Source organism: Rana temporaria, chromosome 4 (genome assembly GCF_905171775.1).
Source record: "Rana temporaria chromosome 4, aRanTem1.1, whole genome shotgun sequence".
Lineage (NCBI taxonomy): Eukaryota > Metazoa > Chordata > Amphibia > Anura > Ranidae > Rana > Rana temporaria.
In genome coordinates this window covers 353,581,805-353,596,761 of record NC_053492.1, presented here as the reverse complement: position 1 = coordinate 353,596,761, position 14,957 = coordinate 353,581,805, and the positions used below count along the sequence as shown (strand labels likewise).

General features: G+C 40.7%; 1 protein-coding gene across 2 annotated transcripts in view; it reads left to right on the top strand.

Annotated features, from left to right (window-relative positions):
* The window catches only part of TTC13 (tetratricopeptide repeat domain 13), a 165,094-nt gene extending 151,089 nt beyond the window's left edge, over window positions 1-14,005 (top strand). For both annotated transcript variants that reach the window (XM_040350838.1, XM_040350839.1), the window contains exons 21-23: window positions 5,518-5,596; window positions 7,272-7,351; window positions 12,797-14,005. In XM_040350838.1, the coding sequence (XP_040206772.1) occupies window positions 5,518-5,596; window positions 7,272-7,351; window positions 12,797-12,911 (274 nt within the window). In that variant the 3' untranslated portion in view covers window positions 12,912-14,005. The remainder of the gene's footprint in view (window positions 1-5,517; window positions 5,597-7,271; window positions 7,352-12,796) is intronic.
* Window positions 14,006-14,957: the final 952 nt, after the last annotated feature.

Sequence of the window (14,957 nt, the reverse complement as noted above, 5' to 3'; positions counted from 1 at the left end):
ATTGCATGTGATTCGAACCGCGCTCATGTGCAAATCACATGCGATGTCTGTTCAATGCGAATTCAGCCATACAGATTCTATGGCTGAATTCGCATCACATCACCCTTTTTTTGGTCTGCACCAGAATCTGATTCCTGTTCGAAAGTTAATGACACCCCCAGATCGGTTTGTGAACTGTCAATTCGAATGCGATCCTATTCCTGTGCTAACCAGCAAAAAGGGTCCTGCACGACTTTGGTCCGAATGCATTTCGACCTTAGCCATACAATCTGTATGGCCGAATTTGCATTGCACAGACATCAAATGTGATATGCACAGCAGTGCGCTGAAAATCCTATGCAATGTCACACAGTGCAGCAGTGTGAACCCAGCGTAAGACTTGAACCTTGACTATTTCTTTGAAAATTTTTAAAAATATTAGTACACAATTGGATACAACCTTTTTATATGTTTGTAGCACTCAAGATGTGACCAATAATTTCAATCCTGTTTAATGATCTGAATACTATGTGATTAATTTGAGTCCAAAGATTCCAAACATTGTCATTTAGTTGTGATTTTGTGTAAATCTGCGTATTTTCACTCGGCAGGCTAAGGGTGGCCATAGATGGGTAGAACATTGTTCGAAAAATCATTTGAAAATTCTCAATCGTTAGACTTTTTAAACGGCTCATCTCAATTCTTAAAAAATACAAAGATTTATGAAATATTTATTTATAAAAATAAATTTAACAAACCTGTCAGAATTTTGTGGCTGTAATGAACTATCTTTTAAATGTAAGTGGTGGAATCAATCCAAAATGGTGTGAAAAAAATGTGCAGCACATTAACACATGCAAACATTATCCCGACAGCACAATACATTTTTTCCCCCTACCAAACTTTGCGTAAACATGGAGTCATTAATAGGAATGCATTAACTAGTTTAAAGATAATAAAGGGCCTAGACCAGAAAAGCCAGCTATGTCGCGCACTGGAACGATATGTATTCTCACATGCTCCTTGTTTGCAGAGGAAATAAAATACAGTTGGTGAGTGGGAATGTTCACGTTCAAAAATTCTTTTACATTATTTGCGCTGATTGTGAAGTCAATCGATAAAAAATGTATCATTTATGTTGTAAACAAATGACAATATGTCGACAAGTGGGAAAAAATGTTGCATCAATGATGGCGTTATCACACACACACTCGAAAGATCTTTATCAAATACAAATGTATTTTCTACCCATCTATTGCCAGCCTAAGGGTGGTATGGGATCTATTGAGACATGTTCTTATTGAGAGATTACCAGAACACACACAGTAGTACATTGAAAAATGTCTGTGTGCAATAATGACTTGGGCCATTTCCACACGAGGTGGGCTCCGCTAGGAGTCTTCTTGCTAAGCGGGGGATCTGTCCGCTGATCCCTGTTGAGCAGGTGGACGGCTGGTTCCTGTTTACTCTGCTTATGCTCTTCGGACATGTAAACTGGTACGATGCGGTCCACCTGACAGGCGGACCAGATTGGTTCCTCGTGTGAAAGGGGCCTTAATTGTTAATCCATGCAAATTCAAGTTTCACAAGGAATACTTCAAAGATGGGCAACGCGAACAGATTTTGATACTTTATGGTCCCTCTTAACCAACTCTGTTTAAATAACATTAGCTTTTTATGTCTATAGTCATGAGTTATCAGCCTTTTATCTCTGTGGTTCATTTTATGCTTCTAAATAGCAAGCAGAAATAGGCAAACAGACGCCTGGGAGTGTGCATTATGAATTGTGTTCTTTGGGGTTGGTCAAAAAGAGGTTAATGGCCTCCAAATCGAAGACCTAAAATTTCCTCTTGTTGAAAAGTCACGAGTTTTAGCTGTTTCTTGCATACCAGATTTGAGTACTTCTCTGCAGTCCTGCCTGGAAAATGCAATAAGTAGCTGAAAACATCTGGGTGAAAGAAATTGAATTATTTTGTCTAAAGTTCTTTACTACACATTAGAATGTGCTGGCTCCAGGGCATTGGCGTCAGCAAGTGACTTCTGTTAAACATTAGAATGATCAGTGTTCTGGAGGAAATGTATTCAAACCTAAATACACTGTTCATATAAGTATAAGTAACCTTTTTTTAAGTGCCAGAAGATTTTGAACTCTATTCAGCCACATAGTACAGGTTTTCATACACAGCCTGTTCTGAAAGCTAGCTGTGCTGCTGCTGGGCGCGATTGAATGTATTAGAATTTTAACTTGCCCAGTTAAATATTCCGACCAGGGAGAGTTCCACCTCACCCCCTGAGATCCCGCCCTCCCAGAGCCCTGCTCTCTGTGAAGTGACATATGAAGAAAACTTTCATAATAACCTGCCATAGCCCTACCGCTGTAGTCTTGCAGTAAGCCAATATTCCTTGGCATGCTGCAAGATAGGAATGACACTTTTACACCTGCTTTGCAGACTGATCTGCATTCAGATTCTTGTCCAAGAGATGGTTTGTAAGGTTACACTTCCTGCTTGTTTCTTACCTACTGAACACCACTGCACTCTGTTCACTACAGAATTCCAATACTCCCCTTTCACCACCCACATGAAGGCCCAGAAACACCCCAGTAACCTTAGGACCCACCCACATCAACTCCCAGAAATGCTACAAGCTATTCCCAAAGCCTTCACTGAAACTACAGAGGCTAAAAGCATGATGGGACATCGTAGTATTAGGACTGGTAAAGGAAGGAAACGGGAAGTCTGAGAACTTTGACATTTTAGATGGAGAAGAGAGGTATACCTCTCTAGAAGAGGATGCCTTTATTGCTGTCTGTGCCCATTTGGGATATTCACTCTCATTTTCTCTTGTTTACCTTTTATCACTGAGTGAAAGTGAAATAAAATCCCAAATTTTGGGTTGTCATCAGAAATGGAAAATCTTCCGATGGGAACACTAGTTATGGTGACCCTGGTGTCAATGAGTGATTCCCTCTATTTGGATTAATTTACTTTCACTTTTGGCTGTGGGGCAGGAAGTGAAGGGGAATCTCCCTAATGGGACAGGGCCAAAAAAACAACAGGGTTCTAACCCTAACCTTACACTATTCAAAATGGGGGGAGGGGGAGTATTTCTACTCACTGTAAGGGGTAACTGCTCATTTTGTTTAGGGAAGGCTGTAGAATGTGGGTGGCCCCTCTTTACCTTCCCTTAAAAAGCAACACCGGAATGCAAAGTTTCACAAAATAAATCGGCTCTTCCTATTACTTCACCATGGCAGCGTGCCAGCCTTCTAATGTAAACGCACAGCAGTTCTAATAATGTCAGGGTACTACTCTTGGAGTATCTATTACTATGCTTTATATTCATGTCATACTTTTGTATATGGTACATGTTGGATGACCAGTAGCAGTATTTTTGTACATTTGTACCTATGGTGAACCAATCAATTAGACTACTATCTTGGAACGTTACGGGACTGAATAATGCTCTAAAAAGACCATCTGTATTTGACTATATTGCTTCTTTTTGGCCTGCCCTCGTCTGCCTGCAGGAGACACATGCCACACCCAGCATAACCCACCTACAGTAGGACTATAGTAGACGAAAATGGCAAATCCTTTTTTTTACAATGTAAGTTGGATGATCACGAGTTCCTCCTGGCCGCTATATATACCTCCCCCATATAACCCAGAAATATTTAGTCGGCTCATTTTCTTTGCAGATGTTTCACCCCAAATGCCAATATTGGTACTTGGAGATTTTAATAGTGTTATTGATACTAAGCGGGACAGATGCCCAGCTCCAAGGTCAATGACCGATGGGCATCCCTTCCCCCTTTGGACGACTATGCAGGGAATTGGTACTGTATGATATGTGGCAGAAGCTACATCCCAAAGAATGTGCTTATACACGTTCCTTTAAAACGCACAACACATTATCAAGAATTGATATGGCTTTGTGTTTGGCTGATCTCATACCATGTATAGTAGATGTAAATATCAAACCTCGAAGGATTTCCGATCATTCCCCTCTGTTAGTTACTCTAACATCAGGGCATCGGGTGTCTAATATGTCTTGGCGGCTGAACCCCATTTGGTTGGAACCATTTCCCAAAGAGGGTGCCATTTCCACTCGAATTGTGGATTTTTGGTCCCTCAACTTGAGCTCTGCTTCCATACGAGTTGTATGGGATGTTTTAAAAGCCTATCTTCGGGGGATATTAATCCAGAATATAAGTATTATTAAAAGTGCCTCCCATAGTGAGCTTGAGCTTGCAAAGGCTGATACCTCTGTGGCAGAAGCCAAAAATATTCAGAATGGCTCTCATCTCAAGAGAGGAATTCTTAATGCTCCACTCACTTTACTGGAAGTGGAACGTGCGTTGGCTTACTTCCCTAACTCCCCAGGGATTGATGGTCTCACTATAGAGACTTAAATATAATAAAGAGATGCTTCCCACCCTCCTTAGTACATTAAATTAGGCTTTTCATCTGTGCCGGCTTCCAGACACTATGGGTCAATCTGTAATAGTAGTCCTACCTAAAAAGAATAAAAAAAAAAGCTACATCCTGGATCTTACAAATTTCTCTACTATACACAGACGTTAAAATTCTTGCCAAGATACTTGCTACTAGATTAAATAAGGTTATTAAACATATTATTCATTCAGATAAGGTAGGATTCATGCCCAATAAGTCAACAGCATTTAATATCAGACACGCATATTTAAATATCAAATACTCAAATCGTGCCTTTTTGGCGTTGGGAGCAATCAAGGCCTTCGATCGTGTCGAATATCCATACTTGTGGGCCATTCTTGAAAAAAACTTCTGCCAGTGGGTGCAGTTGTTATACACCGCTCCGGTGGCATCAGTAAGGGTCAATGGCCCTCAATTTCCCAGTTTTAGACTCTCCTGGGGCACTAGGCAGGGCTGTCCCTTCTGCTTTTTGCCCTAGCTATAGAGCCTTTGACATGTCTTATGCGGGCCTCTCCCGATGTTACCGGTTTGATTAGGGGAGACATGGAGGAAAATATATCCTTTTTTATTTTTTTTATTTTTTCGTTATAATGTTTTTATTTTAAAGTAATAGATTACAACAGTTACGGAAAATATATCCTATGCAGATGCTCTTCTTTTTTCTTTGACCAATATCTGCTTATCCCTGCTGGTAGTAATGAAATATATTAAGGGGTTTGGCAGGTTTTCCGGGTTAGGCATAAACTGGGAGAAATCCATGCTAATACCTCTGGATCCTCTTCCAGATTCATTGCCATATACACTTTCTCATCTTGAGGTTGTGTCCTCTATAAAATATTTGGGTATAACTATGTCTGACTCCCCACAGTCATATATTGTGCATAATAATATATTTCCATACATTTTTAGATTTCAAAATCAAGTTACACATGATTAATATCGTTGCTTTTTATTGCTTAATTGGATTCTCTAATCACTTAAATCTTATATGTGAATTTTATGGTATTTTTTTAGGGGAAGAGATGCTTCCTTTATTTTTATTTTATTTTTTAATGTTTGTCTTTTTGTGGTTTGTCCTTAGCGTGGTCGCGTATTCTGTAATTATGGGCGCTCTGATGGCCAGTGGCAAAGAAGTCACTGGAAAAATTCCAAAAGGAAAGGTATGGCTTTATTTTTCCTCTCTACAGAGATGCAAATTAAAAAAAAAATGTTTTTATTTTTTTTATTATTATTTCAATATTGAGTTATGAAACCTGCATAACCCATTATTTGGGTTTTTAAATATCCCCTTCCTTGTACATACCGGGTTTTCCTTTTAAAGGGTAGTTTTTAGAATATTTGTATATTATTTCTTCTTTCTTGTGCTTAACATTCAAAAGTATTGTTTTATTTAATTTCCTGTCAGGTAAATTAAAAAAATTTGAATTTGAATACGGTACTTCATATCTTGGCTTTCCAGCCAGCGGGAAGAGGTCTTTTTTTCACCAATTTATTGTAATAAACGTTGTTTCTTTGCTGAATAATTTAACAAGCATGTATGCGGAGCTGAAATGCTAAACCTCAGATTAAATACACAGCTGAATGAGTCATAATTTCAGTTCACAGGAAGTAATTACAAAAATGTTAGTCTTTTTTTTTATGTCTTTAAAATTCACAAGGTACTGCGAGACCAGTGTCAGGGGTGTACCCCGCATTAGAAATGATATTTGTGCAATTCAATTTTTATGTAACTGGTAAAACAATCGCCTCTATAGGGAAACATGCTTACTTCTAATAAAGCCCCATTCCTTCAACAAGGACACACAATATTTTAAAGGTTAATTGTATTGCAAACAATAACTTTATAATATAGCTAAAAACACAAACCGGTTTAAAAATATAATCTATTACCTTTTTGCCTCTGCTTTGAGAGCTATTATCATAGGCCCAAGCCAGTGTAAACATTGTATTTGTTAATATTCATCCAGACAGTATATGCACTGTACCTGCAGACATGAATTGAGAACAAGACTTTTGCACTGTGACCTGTTATATTGCTTTTGGCACTGCTTAAAGTAGAGGTGAATGTATATCTTTGTGTCCCAGAAGATGGGGTGCAGGCTTATCCTGATACCAGTCCAGGGGGCTTATAAGTGTAAATAGGAAAGGGTCGCTACTACTCCTGAACAGCCCAGGTGAATAAACGGTAAGGAGCGGCCTCAGCCTACACGTGTTCACCATACCGCACATGAGGCATTTTGCCCTGTCCTCCAGGGCTTAGTCATAGGATCCTCACGTGAAAATAAATGCACTCCTGTGACCCAGAAAAGAAGTATAGCCCACAGAGCTTTGGCCATACTTATCTGGATTTTTTTTTATATTTGTAGATGGTAATTTCAGCAGCTGTGTATTTTAAATATCTCACATTTCAAATGCATGTTTATTTTACCTGCTTATATAGCGCCAACACTGTTCCCATAGCACCGTAAAAAAGAGCACCTCTCACATAAGCCCCTGCCCTTAGAAGCATTTATGGTTTTACTATCTCTATTCATCATACACACATACATTTTAGGGTTAACCTGACAGTATGTTTGTTTTTTTGTTTTTCCTTTTTTTACCAGAGCACACATCCAAAGACTAGGACACACTGACATTGACAAATGTTGGTTATTTTTTAGTCTTTTTTGTTCTTAATTGTTTGAGCACTCTTTCATAGATGCTGATATAGTAATTGTTTAATTCCACATGCAAGAAATTGGGTATATTAATGATGTTTTATTTATCCCTTCAGACTCCTCTACAGTAAAACAAATGCCTTTCTTCTCACTTATATAATTTTTGTTTCCTCCAAAGCTGGTTGATTTTGAAGCCATGACCGCACTGGGAACTGAAGCATTTAGCAAAACTGCAAAAAGCTGGGTGAACCTTACAAGGTAATTGAAATGACTTGTCTTGCACCACATTTATTCCATCGTTAAATGATCCAGTTCTGATGCTCATCTGCCGTTGTAGTCACTTTTGTACATGGGTTAGCATGGGCACCCTGACTGTCCTGTGGCTACGCAGACTCATAGACAACAAACTGTGATACGCTGTGTGCGCTGATATCTTTTTATTGGAACCAGCATTAACATTTGCAGCAGTTCGTGCTACAGTAGGCTTCTTTCTGTTGGATCAGACCACACAGGCCAGCCTTCGCTCCGCACGTGCATCAGTGAGCCTTGGCCGCCCATGATCCTTTCACAGGTTTGCAGGTTTTCCTGCCTGTGTGTAAAATCTCAAACATGGTTTCCTTGTATTGGGAATGTTCTGTGCACTGTTGGAGAGCACAGAAATCTCCCTGAAAGGTCCTTACTAACATGAACCTTTACCGCTCTTGCAACATCTAGAGAGTGTAGACTCTCTTCCTCCGCAGACTGCGGATCTGGAAAAAAAAAAGACGGTAGGACTATATCTTCAGATGAAAACCTGAAACAACCTTAGGTAAGAAATTCGGGTGAGGCCGCATCACCACTCTGTCTTTGTGAATAATCATGTACGGTTCTTTACACGAAAGAGCCGCCAATTGCGATAACCTCCTAGCTGAGCATATAGCTACAAGAAAAAACAGCTTCTGTGTCAACAGACTTAGAGAAACCTGGTGTAAAGGTTCAAAAGGTAGCTTCTGTAAAACAGACAACACCAAATTCAAATCCCATGGGCACAAGGGAGACTTAATCAGCCGATTCAACCGCAGTGCACCCTGAACAAAGGCCCAGACTAGGGAATGAGAGGCAAGCAGTCTTTGGAAAAATACAGACAAACCTAGAGGCGATTCAGTTCGCATGTGTAGCGCTATACAAGTCATTCATTCATTCAACCTTAGATTTGGCCAACTTCATATTTAAGCCCAACTGAAGAAAGGCAAGAATCCTGTTAATGGCAAACTTTCTAGGACGCCACTTTCTGGGTTCACACCAGGAAACATATGCCTTCCAGATTCTGTAGTAGATGAGCCTGGAGGCTCTCTTCCTAGCATTAACCAGAGTGGATAGGACTGGCCCCGAGAGCCCACGTTTCCTCAGAATGTAGGTCTCAACAGCCAAACTGTCAAATTTAGACTTTGTAAGGCAGGATGGAATATTGGACCCTGTGATAGTAGGTCTGGATGTAATGTAAGAACCCAAGGTCTTCCTACTGCGATCCTTACAACTTCTGAGTACCAGGGTCGCCTGGGCGAACAAAATCTGACTTTCCTTCCTTCTTGACTCTCTGAAGGAATCGTGGGAGAAGCGGAACTGGAGGGAACACATAAATCAGGGAATATTGATCCCATGAGATTGTCGGAGCATCTGACCCTTGAGCATAAGGTTCTCTTGTTCTTGACACAAAGCTGTCCAGTTTTGCGTTGAACCTGGAAGCCAACAGGTCCACATCTGGGGTTCCCCATTTCCGACATATGGTTTGAAACATGTTGGAGTGTAGAGACCATTTTCCTGGACTCAGTTGCTGGTGACTTAAAAAATCCGCCCGACAATTTTCTAACCCTGGAATGAAGACGGCAGATAGGCGAGGAATATGCCTTTCTGCCCATTCCAAGATGTGATTCATCTCTTTTTGGGCATCCAGACTTCTGGTGCCTCCTTGGTGATTGATATAGGCCACGGTCGTAGCATTGTTGGACTGAACCCGAACAGGCCAGCTCTGCCGTCTGTGAGACCAGACTTTGAGGGCCAAATTATTTGCCCGAATCTCCAGAATGTTAAGTAGGAGCTTTTCGGCCCCGGACCACTTCCCCTGCTCATATGCTTCTTCTAGCACTGCCCCCCAGCCCAGAAGGCTGGCGTCTGTGGTCACCACTTTCCAGGAGTGAAGAATTTTCCTTCCGACAGATTTTGGAGCAGCAACCACCAATCGAGGCTCTGGAGATAAGATCATAGGAAGATTTCCGCCCTGTAATGGTCTGGAGTGAAACTGGGCGTAAGGGACAGCCTCGAATGAGGCTACCATCTTTCCCAATCTCATGCATAGACGGATGGAAGGCCTTCTTTTTGCCTTTACCACTTGAACCAAGTCTCCTATGGCTTTTGCCTTCGGCTTGGGAAGTAATACCTTGCTTAGGGACGTGTCTATAATCATGCCCAAGTACTCTAGCCTTTTCTGAGGCTGCAAACTGAAAGTGGCTCTGATCCACCGCAAACCTTAGAAACCTTTGGTGAGCGGGAAATATTGGCACATGTAGATATGCATCTTTGATGTCTATTGATGCCAGGAATTCTCCTTCCTGAAGGGTGGAAACAACTGAATGGACAGACTCCATGCGGAAGGAGCGAATGTTCAGAAACTGATTCAGACTTTTCCGATCTAGCATAGGTCTGACATCCCCGTTTGGTTTTGGAACCGTAAACACGTTTGAATAGAATCCTGACCCCTGATCCTCTGGGGCTAACTATATGATTACCCCTTGGGACAACAGGTGTTCCAAGGCCAACAGTAAAGGCCTTCTTTTTTCTGGATCTTTGGCAACTCTTGATCTCAGAAAATGGGGTGGCGGAAGTTCTCTGAACTCTAGCTTGTAGCTTGAGGACACTGTGGCGATGACCCACTTGTCCTGAACCTCGTTCCGCCAGGCGTTTGCAAAATGCAGCAGCCTTCCCCCTACTCAGCCGAGCGGGGGGATCCCTTCATAGGGACGTTTTGGGGGTCTGTTTAGACCTTGAACCCCAAGTTATTTTCTGCCCTTGAGCTTGGCCCTGGGCCTTTCCCCTAGTGTTAGACTGGGGCAGCCGTTGCCACTGCCTGGAGACTGAGTTTCCAGGGGCTGGAGAAAGAGTAAGTTTTAAAAGAGGGATGTTTACTCCTTAACCGGCAATAGAGTAGACTTGCCTCCGGTAATCTTTTGGATATATTTATCTAGGTCATCCCCAAACAGGTATTCTCCCGCCAAGGGGAAAGCTGCCAAGTATTTCTTGCAGGAAGCCTCGGCCTCCCAATGTTTTAACCAAAGGGACCTGCGCATTTGTGCCTGCAGGAGATTCAAGCGAGATGCTTGCTGAACAGAGTCCATTAACGCATCAATCGCAAAGCACAAGGCCTTAGGAAGGTCCTCATAAACCTCAATCTCCTCTGTAGGGAGGAGGTTAATCATCTGCTTCATTTGTTCCTTGAGGAACTGACATACACCAATGGCTATAACTGCAGGTTGTACTACAGCCCCAGCCATGGCAGAGGAGGCTTTTAATAGGGACTCCAGCTTTTTATCAGTTGGATCCTTAAAACCCTGCACGTTGTCCAAAGGATGGGTCAGGTTTTTGTTTGCACAAGAAATGGCTGCATCAATAGCAGGCACCCCCCCCCCCCCATTTCTTAGTGAAACCTTCCTTCATAGGCTAAAGGAGGGAAAACTGCTTAGGAGGAGAAAACAGTTTGTCTGGGTGAACCCAGTCATCATACATCAGTTTATCCAGCAAGGGATTAACTAGAAAGGCGCATGCAGCCTGCGGGGATTTCCGGGATCCCAAAGAGGAAACGGAGGGCCTAAAAGCTTCCACAGGAGGCAATTTGTAAGTGTCATGCACCATCACTGCATAATATTGCACCTACATTTTTAGCGACTGGGAAGTCGCAGGAAACCTCTCATCCTCTGAGTCCTCAGACTGCATATGATCCTCATCTCCAGAGAAGGAAAAGCATACCTAGCCAGCTCCTTTGCAACAGACATCCACTGACTATCGCTGGCCCAGGTAGGAAGGTTTCACGTCTTCTCCTCCTGGACACCAGAAACCTCTGCATCCTTACTCCTAAACAGTGTATGCAGCATTTTAAGGCTTTTAAAGTCAGCCCCTTTAGTGTTTGTGCAGATCGGAGCAGAGGATATCTATGCCTATAGTTTTTTGCTGCCATGGCAGCACCAGTCTACCACCCATATTAGAGGTAACACATACAGTATGATAATGAATGGATTCTTGAAAATCACGTACCAGTATCATTGATTAAAAATTGATCAACTCTAAATAAACATTACAAGGATTTAGCACAATTGATTGTAGATTACTATCTTTCTGTATTCTGAAAAAAAAATATTCTTTACTATGTAATTTCCTAAAGTGATATCTTATTAAGAGAGTCTGCCTTCATTTTCATCACCTAAGCAATCTTAATGTTGCAATAAGAAAAGGAGCAAACTGTTTATTTTAGAAAGCATCTTGGCAAAAATAAACTGTTGCAGGAGGTGAACAAAGGGAAAGCGAGTGAGCATGTATACAAATGGAGTGGACTGACAGGAGAATAAAGTGGGCTGCTGATACAGTCAGGGTGGAGGCGGTATTCTGTTCTGATCATGTCCTTTTATTGTCGGTGGTTTTGGCAGGAAAACTGCAGAAATCTCAAAAATCCACAAATTATATTATACTGGACTGTCTATGCCTTTTTTTTTACTTCACCATAACACCATCCGAAAGAAGGTTTACAAGAAATCTGTCATCCTGAATTTACTTGATCCAGTTGCATTTTATTTGTGGAAGCCGGCACATATCCCCCCTCAGTAGCACTGTGGTTTGCTAAAATAAACAAGATCAAGTGCATGGAAGACCTCATATCCTCAAACTTGGTTCTACTGGATTGGGTTTTCCGGCACGCTGGAGTATTCGACAGTTAGCAGCAATTCGGGATAACCCTTCATAAAGGGGCTATGTGTTGCAGAGTGATGACCTAGGCTGGAAGAGAGGCCCTGCCTTATCTGTGCATTCTCTTAATTCCCTTTTTGTTACCCCATCTGGACCGCTAATTTTAGTTCCCCCTCAACCCCCCTTTTTTTTTTTTCTATCCTTTCCCTACCTCTTGAATCTTTCTCTTGCACCTCTTATTTTATATTCTATACAATTAAAATCGAATTCTATACATAAATAATAAAAATATACGACGGTTCTTCAAAATGTTTCCACACTTTTTTTTGCAGCCATCTTCACCACGGTGTGACAACTTATACTAAACTGCAAGGTCAACTGGCTTGCCAGACAGACTAGTCACATGACACTCGTGCTGATGTCTTGCCTCCATATCTGTTGTATCATCTCACCAGTGTATGATGTCTTGTTAGAAATAAAGAATGTATTTAAAAAAAAACCTGAAAGATTCTAAACCTTTCCTCCTCTACCCAAAACTAGAATAATTTTTTGGGTAGCATCCTAATATTCCCTGCAGATGGTATACAACTAGAGTCACAAAAGAGCTGACTTCAATCTTGTCACACAAGATACAAAACAATATATGCATGACAGGATCAGCGTATTTCTTTAGCATTTTTGTACTGTTCCCCCCCCCCCCCCCCATTAGTTAAAAGCCAAAATATCTATTGTCTAAAATAGTGTTTCTTACACTTTTATGTATGTTTCCTTTAGCTTGGATCCATCATTCAAAACCCTCCCATCTGTGTCTGAATCGTTTCCTACACTGAGAGCAATGATTGAAGTTCTGAACACCGACTCATCCCTCAGTTGCATCAAGAAGTCATGACAGCTTAATTTATTTATACATTTAACAGGCAGGGACATTATGCTGATTAATTTATTCCATTTTTTTTATCAATGTGCCATTATGAACAATTTGGGTACTTTGCCACTTTTGATACCTTTCTTTTTATAAAGCTACGAAGTTAAACTTGAACTGGTATTTCTGCCACTGAATATAAAATGTAGCAGCCTGAACAAACCAAAATGTCTGACTATAATGTGAAGTCAACAAAAAACTACTGACACTTGGGAGAATTGGATTTTTTTGGGATATTTTATTTAAGTCATGTTCTTATTTAAGCTAATTTTAAAGCTGAACTCCAGGAAAACCTTTAAATACACAGTTTTAATATACTGCATGTGCTGTTTTACTTGCCCAGAGGACGGAGTGATCGAACATCGCTGATCACTCGGTTCTGACCGCTCCCCGAGCAGAGAGCTGTGGACTGTCAGTCAAAGCTCTTTGCTATGCTCCCTCTTCGCTCATTGAAGCACTGGGCTTTGGCGGGAGCAGCTGGTACAACGGCTCGCTGAGAGGCTGAGCCGGGTGACAGTCCAGGCACCTGGTGGATCCAGACTCCATTGTCGCATTGACGTGATGTCTTGACAGACTTTTGTGACGTCAGCAGAGAGCGGACTTCAGCCTGCTCTCTGCTGAAAACGGGTTATAAGAGTTCAAAACGAATTGTATTCCTTACAGCTTGGTCACAGACCTACCCCATCCTGCTAAAATAAATAGGCATCATATTTATTACGTTTTAACACTTTTTGTCAGCAATATCTATGGTTGGATTAACAGCACTGCCAAGTTAAACACAATTAATTAATGAATATATAACTGGCAAAAAAAAGTACAGTATTTTATTTCCACCAGGAGTTCGGCTTTAAAGCAGTTGTTACATTGTTTTTTTAAATTTATAATAGTTTTGCTTTGGGTAACAATTTTCTTTATGCAATCAAAAATGGGTGCAAATTTTCTTTATTTTCTTCCTGATAATTGTTAAGAAGGTTTGGTTGTGAAGGCATTATTTTTTGTCCTGTTTTAAATTAAATCTAAATAAAAATTGCTAATGTGAATAAACATTAACTGAGATATAATGGAACAGATTTATTCACTTTTTCACACACTAAAAGTGGTGCAAAACAAAAGCAGCGATACAATTTGACATTCATTTTGTAAGATTTCAGCTTGATTTGTAATCCCTCTGGTGCTTCAAAAGTAACACTTAACCACTTTAAAACATACCCCTGACCACTTTGTAAGCATATGTTTTTTAAGTAAAAACGCATCTATACAATAAAACATTTGGTGGAAATGCTTACAAAACGGTTGCAGTCGGCTTCTCAGAGTTGCAAGTATAGGGGGTCACAAAAAACACAACCTTCAAAAAATCTGAACGTTTGCACGAAAGGAGAGAATGTCTGATTCACGTGAGATGAGAACCTAAGAATTCTGCACAGCAAGATATCGAAAACCGGAGCTGTAGGTAAAATTATAAGATTAATTTATAAGATTGATGTCTGATTTAATAATTGACCTCTACTGCTGTTTAACCCTCTTGTGCTTTAGGTCATTAACCACTTGCATACAATTGATGTTGGGCTAACTGGTCTAATTCCCAGGGATGTATCTTGGCCCCTTTTTAAATATTGGTGCTACATTGACTTTTCTCCAATCCGCTAGTACCATTCCAGTCAGTAGACTGTTTATAAAAATTAGGAACAATGGTCTGGCAATTACTTGACTGAGTTCCTTAACCACTTAAGACCCGGACCATTTTGCAGCTAAAGGACTAGGCCACTTTTTGCGATTCGACACTGCGTCGCTTTAACTGACAATTGCGCGGTCGTGCAAAGTGGCTCCCAAACAAAATTGGCGTCCTTTTTTTCCCACAAATAGAGCTTTCTTTTGGTGGTATTTGATCACCTCTGCGGTTTTTATTTTTTGCGCTATAAACAAAAATAGAGCGACAATTTTGAAAAAAAAACAACAATATTTTTTGCTATAATAAATACCCCCAAAAAATATATAAAAAAAAAGTTTTTTTCC